At 42.0% G+C, this 6,777-nt stretch overlaps 1 protein-coding gene across 15 annotated transcripts in view; it reads right to left on the bottom strand.

Moving 5' to 3' along the window:
- The window catches only part of LOC129823959 (eukaryotic translation initiation factor 4 gamma 1-like), a 60,037-nt gene that overhangs the window by 7,820 nt on the left and 45,440 nt on the right, over positions 1-6,777 (bottom strand). For all 15 annotated transcript variants that reach the window (XM_055883112.1, XM_055883106.1, XM_055883108.1 and 12 more), the window contains 2 exons: positions 4,675-4,800; positions 2,408-2,489 (listed from right to left, as the gene is read on the bottom strand). In XM_055883112.1, coding sequence (XP_055739087.1) covers positions 2,408-2,489; positions 4,675-4,800 — 208 coding nt within the window. The remainder of the gene's footprint in view (positions 1-2,407; positions 2,490-4,674; positions 4,801-6,777) is intronic.

Raw genomic sequence — 6,777 nt, 5'->3', positions numbered from 1 at the left:
TTGAGGAGTAACTACAACGTTGTTGATCCATCCTCAGTTCTCCACTCACAGCCTTTAAACTCTGGTACTGTTTCAAAGTCACCATTGATCTCATGGTGAAATCTCAGAGCGGTTTCCTTCCCCTCCAGCAACTGAGTTAGGAAGGACGCCTGTAACTTTGTAGTGACTGTGTATTGATACTAATTTTACACTTTGGATAGTGTAACTGCACCATGCGCTAAGGGTTATTAGCTTCTTTTCTACCCATCTATCAATAGGTGCCCTTCTTTGCGAGGATTTCTTTACTCCTGAACTTATTTATACTTTCCATAACAAAAGGGGTTAAATACTTAGACTCAAGACATTTCAGCTTAAAATGTTTTTATTAATAAAAATATTTCAAATAAATAATTCCACTGACATTATGGGGTAGCATGGCCAGTGACAAATCTCAATGTAGTCAATTTTTTATTCAGGCTGTAACACCAAAATGTGGAAAAAGTCAAGGGGTGTGAACACTTTCTGAAGGCGTGTGTGGTCTACACATACAGACAACTTAAAATATGCACAGTGCACCATTCATGGACATGTTAACATTCTAATTTCAAACACATACAATTCATATACACTCCTCAAAAAAATAAAGGGAACACTAAAATAACACATCCTAGATCTGAATGAATGAAATATTCTTATTAAATACTTTTTTCTTTACATAGTTGAATGTGCTGACAACAAATTCACACAAAAATTATCAATGGAAATCAAATTTATCAACCCATGGAGGTCTGGATTTGGAGTCACACTCAAAATTAAAGTGCAAACCCACACTACAGGCTGATCCAACTTTAATGTAATGTCCTTAAAACAAGTCAAAATGAGGCTCGGTAGTGTGTGTGGCCTCCACGTGCCTGTATGACCTCCCTACAACGCCTGGGCATGCTCCTGATGAGGTGGCGGATGGTCTCCTGAGGGATCTCCTCCCAGACCTGGACTAAAGCATCCGCCAACTCCTGGACAGTCTGTGGTGCAACGTGGCGTTGGTGGATGGAGCGAGACATGATGTCCCAGATGTGCTCAATTGGATTCAGGTCTGGGGAACGGGCGGGCCAGTCCATAGCATCAATGCCTTCCTCTTGCAGGAACTGCTGACACACTCCAGCCACATGAGGTCTAGCATTGTCTTGCATTAGGAGGAACCCAAGGCCAACCGCACCAGCATATGGTCTCACAAGGGGTCTGAGGATCTCATCTCGGTACCTAATGGCAGTCAGGCTACCTCTGGCGAGCACATGGAGGGCTGTGCGGCCCCCCAAAGAAATGCCACCCCACACCATGACTGACCCACCGCCAAACCGGTCATGCTGGAGGATGTTGCAGGTAGCAGAACGTTCTCCACGGCGTCTCCAGACTCTGTCACGTCTGTCACATGTGCTCAGTGTGAACCTGCTTTCATCTGTGAAGAGCACAGGGCGCCAGTGGCGATTTTGTCAATATTGGTGTTCTCTGGCAAATGCCAAACGTCCTGCACGGTGTTGGGCTGTAAGCACAACCCCCACCTGTGGATGTCGGGCCCTCATACCACCCTCATGGAGTCTGTTTCTGACCGTTTGAGCAGACACATGCACATTTTTGGCCTGCTGGAGGTCATTTTGCAGGGCTCTGGTAGTGCTCCTCCTTGCACAAAGGTGGAGGTAGCGGTCCTGCTGCTGGGTTGTTGCCCTCCTACGGCCTCCTCCACGTCTCCTGATGTACTGGCCTGTCTCCTGGTAGCGCCTCCATGCTCTGGACACTACGCTGACAGACACAGCAAACCTTCTTGCCACAGCTCGCATTGATGTGCCATCCTGGATGAGCTGCACTACCTGAGCTACTTGTGTGGGTTGTAGACTCCGTCTCATGCTACCACTAGAGTGAAAGCACCGCCAGCATTCAAAAGTGACCAAAACATCAGCCAGGAAGCATAGGAACTGAGAAGTGGTCACCACCTGCAGAACCACTCCTTTATTGGGGGTGTCTTGCTAATTGCCTATAATTTCCACCGGTTGTCTATTCCATTTGCACAACAGCATGTGAAATGTATTGTCAATCAGTGTTGCTTCCTAAGTGGACAGTTTGATTTCACAGAAGTGTGATTGACTTGGAGTTACATTGTGTTGTTTAAGTGTTCCCTTTATATATTTTTGAGCAGTGTAAATATATACACCATCTATCTGGTACAGGGTTCTTCAACCTTGTTCTTGCAGAGCTACCGTCCTACAACCATAATCTAGCGCACCGGATTCTAATAATTAGCTGGTTGATAAGTTGAATCAGGTTAGTTACAACTGGAGTTGGATTGAAAACCTACAGGAAGGTAGCTCTCCAGGAACAGTGTTTGAGAGCACTGATCTAGTATAATACACATGGCGTTCATACAGACACTCACCATTTCTTTGCAGAGTAAGTTGAGGATGTGCACCAGCAGCACACCGGCCTTACGCAGGGGAATCAGGGGCTTGGAGATCTCTCTGTAGACACATACAGCAGCAAGGTTATTGGACATTCTCTTCATGTGGAACTGACAGCTTTTTAACTACTTTGCAGATATGAAACAGACAATCATAAGTCAAAAATATCAAATTCCCAATGTATTCTACAAAACCAACTTCATTAGAGGTTTTAAAAATAGGTTCTATTTGACTCAAAATGTCTAATTAATTACAAATTCACCAATAAATATCTTGGAACTGCAACAAATATTGCTATCAGGTTGTAAATCCCATCTGGCCTGCTACATTGTTAACTTTCTCTAGCCATTCAGGATGCACTGTTTCAGGTTCACTTAATCAATATTTTGGACAAAAAGGGACAAATGTAACCAGGGCTGGGAATGTCAACAATCAAACTAGCATAAGCAGGCAATGATCACAAGTCATTTATAACATGGGCAATAGGCTAGCTTATCTATTTATGTAGCTATTTATTTTGCAAGCTAAAAACACAGAGCCCAACGTTAGCTAGCTAGCTGCTGGGAGGATGTTATTGGACGAGTAGGTGAGTGGCTGCCTTTTCCCCCCATATTGTTTTTCTGAGGCTACAGCTAGATATGTAGGTGTCATGTGGTAAGCTGGCAAGAAATGTGAATTACTTTGCTATCTAGCTATACTGAACATGAATGTTTGTACAAACTACGGCAATTACATTTGGATTTGGGGATTTTATTTTTTACTTTGGCAATTTTAAATGAAATCTCATATGTCAAAATAAAACTTAAATAGCGTCCACCCTATATCACCGCACAATCTACAGTAATTACATCTGTATTTAACTTTGGCCTTTTTCTATGAATTTTCTTTCATATGTAAAACAATATATATTGCCTGAGATTGTATTGATGAGGTCCCTGAACCAATAACAGTTGGTTTAATTCATACAAGTGATATGGGGTGGAAGCTATTGAAGTATTTTTTATACATTAAAGAAAATACATTCTTTGAAAACAGTCAAAGTAAAAAAATACAATAGCAATTGCCGTAGATTGGACAGGCGAGGTCCCTGAACTACTCATGGAAGCAATTGAAGTTATCTGTAAAGTGAATTAAAATGTCAAAAAATTAATTGCTGTGGATTCTAGAGCAGAGGTCTCTGAACAAAGTCATATTTATTTGAGAGCTATATGTCATGTAGGCGTTGCAGTTTTAAGACGGTCCCTTAACCCTCTGAGCGGAGGAGAGCAACATTTTAGCTACACTTCACCTCCAAAAAGAAAATATGACATCGAATTGCAAAGGGGTGTAACTTGTTTTCTATCGTCAGTCAATTCAGAATGTCATTCATATGATTCTTGTACTTTACGTTAAAGAGGTATTAACGAGCAATGTCCGAATCTTTAATTTACAGCTAACTACACCACACTTTGACAGGCCAGATGCAGAAAGGCGAGCAGGCTACGATTCCCCATCGTTCATCAGTCCAACTACAACCCTGAAAACATTTGAGGCTTTATCTACTGTTCCCTCTGTAGATTTTAGCTCATCTCGCTCTGGCTAAGAGTTTTCATGGTTGCACCTTTTCATGGTTGTTTGATCAATATGACTGTTAAGTTCCCAAATGTAAGAGGACTCCCAAGTAGTATTGACATATTTACAGAAATCCATTCAGGTGTATTTTGTGGCTTTTGGCAAATGTGTTCTATTGATCTAAAGTCGGCTGTTGCTACTGCCTGTAAACACACAGTCCAGTTCAAAGTGAACGATGGCATGCCCGTGTAAGTAGCTTCCTTTTTTGCAAGAATCTTTTACCAATAGAAGTCGCTAGAGGGGTCTGAAAACGTGCTAAATATTGTAGGCAACACTGGCCGTGTGTCAAATGCCTTATTAGCATATAAGCCTAATGTAGCTCTGACTGGTCTGCGTAGACTCCGGTCCTGGACAAGACAATGTTTTTATTAGCTTTTATTTACCGCAGTGTCTATTAACTGTCCAAACACAGGTCAGCTATCCCATTCTATATTGCTATAGAATTTTCACAAATTCCTAACTATACGTCATTCCCAGACATTCTATGAATTGATGAAAACTTTAAAATGACCATCTCATCACACAACTATTCATCAATAAGTGAAGCATCAGTCAAAGCCTTCTGGCATCAACACTTATATGACAGTGACCTCCAGAGTTTGGGCATAAGCAGGCTAAAAAGTCTGGGCCTCACCTGAAAAGCTGTCCCATGGGGATGCCTCCCTCGTGGAGCATGGGGTTGATGAGCTCAGACAGGTATTGCCAGATGTGGGGGATGTCTATGGCCATGTCCTCAGCCACCTCCAGGATCTCTTGGAGCCTATGATGAAAACATACAACCAGGTTAAAACCTTACTCATAGCATACACACATACACTAACCCTTAGAGATTATTTTCTCTAACAAGCACACAATACTTTTGTGGCACTGCTCTGTCGACACCCAATAGATATGGGAGTTTATCAAAATTGGGTTTGTTTTCAAAATACTTTGTGGGTCTGTGTAATCTGAGGGAAATATGTCTCTCTAATATAGTCATACATTTGGCAGGAGGTTAGGAAGTGCAGCTCAGTTTCCACCTCATTTTGTGGGCAGTGGGCACATAGCCTGTCTTCTCTTGAGAGCCTGTCTTCTCTTGAGAGCCAGGTCTGCCTACGGCTGCCTTTCTCAATAGCAAGGAAATGTTCACCGAGTCTGTACATAGTCAAAGATTTCCATACATTTAGGGTAAGTCACAGTGGTCCGGTATTCTGACACTGTGTACTCTGTTTAGGGCTAAATAGCATTCTAGTTTGCTCTGTTTTTTTGTTAATTCTTTCCAATATGTCAAGTAATTATCTTTTTGTTTTCTCATGATTTGGTTGGGTCTAATTGTGCTGCTGTCCTGGGGCTCTGTGGGGTCTGTTTGTGAACAGAGCCCCAGGACCAGCTTGCTTAGGGGACTCTTCTCCAGGTTAATCTCTCTGTAGGTGAGGGATTTGTTATGGAAGGTTTGGGAATCACTTCCTTTTAGATGGTTGTAGAATTTAACGTCTCTTTTCTGGATATTGATAATTAGCAGGTATGGGCCTAATTGTGACTCGTTTCAGGGAACTAGGCGTATGTCGGGCGTCACTACTTCACAGGAGAGGCATTTGAACGTAAACTTAATTTTTTAAAATCAAAATGTGTATATCGGCAGAAATGACTTCTGGAACATGTGAACTTTCATGTGCCTTAATAACAAACTTGTAAGCCATCTGTATATGAATAAAATTGTTAAATTACGAGCCTAGTTGGTTTAGCCATGGAATAAATACCACAACCTTCCCGCCAGACCTGATTGGCTGAGATAATGAGTGGGCGGGACATGCCAAGAGACGAGTTGGGATTGGTCTGCCATGTAGCACGTCTATAATATGAGCTGGTCAGTATGTGTAGGTAATCCTTTCTAACGCAGCTTTTGGAAATACATCACGTAGTAGAACTGCGTACGTGTTGCTCTCCACTTTCTGGAGGACCGAGTTTTGAAATCAGTGGAATTACAGTATGATAGCTAAGGAGGAGAAAATTCTGGCGTTTGATTGGAAATATGCAGACGGAGTCGAACACACAGTAGGCTGCGTTGTATAAAACTCTTGTCTCCGGATTACATCTTCAAACTAAGGGCAACCATGGCATCTGTGACAGAGGGAGAAGCATTCATCCATTTATACGGGTAAGAGATTCTAGCTGGCTACATTTTCAGATATTACACGTTTCTAATTTTGTCAGAAAGTGTTTTTCTTTTTAAGTTAGCTAGCTAACAGTACATTAACGTTACATGTATGATCTGTGTAGTAATATTATTCGTATCTCAGAGTCATTTGCATTGCTAGTTATAGCCTAATGTTAGCTAGCTAACATTGAACCTGGTTGGTTAGCTAACTGCAGATTCATGCAGGGTAGTAACATTATAAATTGGGATTATGGTTAATTGTTGAGCTAGCTAAACAATGTTTATGATGTCACTGTGACAACTGTCGATAGCTGGTAAATTCTGTCATGAGTCTCCTGTGAGGATCCAAAGGATTAGTTTACAGTGGATCAAATATACAGCACTCTCTCTCCCCCCGCAGAGGGAGAGAGGGACGGAGTTGGGCCGGTTTTATGACTTAACGCTCGTTGTAAACTTTCTCTCGTGCCCTGCAGTATTGAGCAAAGGAATGTGATGTGCGTAGAGACTGTGCTGCCAAAACTTCAACATCAAAAGATTGGACTTTGGAACAATTGTTTTGAAATCCAAAGGTTTGGAATGGTTGGGGATCCAAACAATAAT

This window comes from Salvelinus fontinalis, chromosome 26 (genome assembly GCF_029448725.1).
Source record: "Salvelinus fontinalis isolate EN_2023a chromosome 26, ASM2944872v1, whole genome shotgun sequence".
NCBI lineage: Eukaryota > Metazoa > Chordata > Actinopteri > Salmoniformes > Salmonidae > Salvelinus > Salvelinus fontinalis.
Note: the sequence above shows the minus strand (reverse complement) of the source record. Positions and strands in the feature narration are given on the sequence as shown.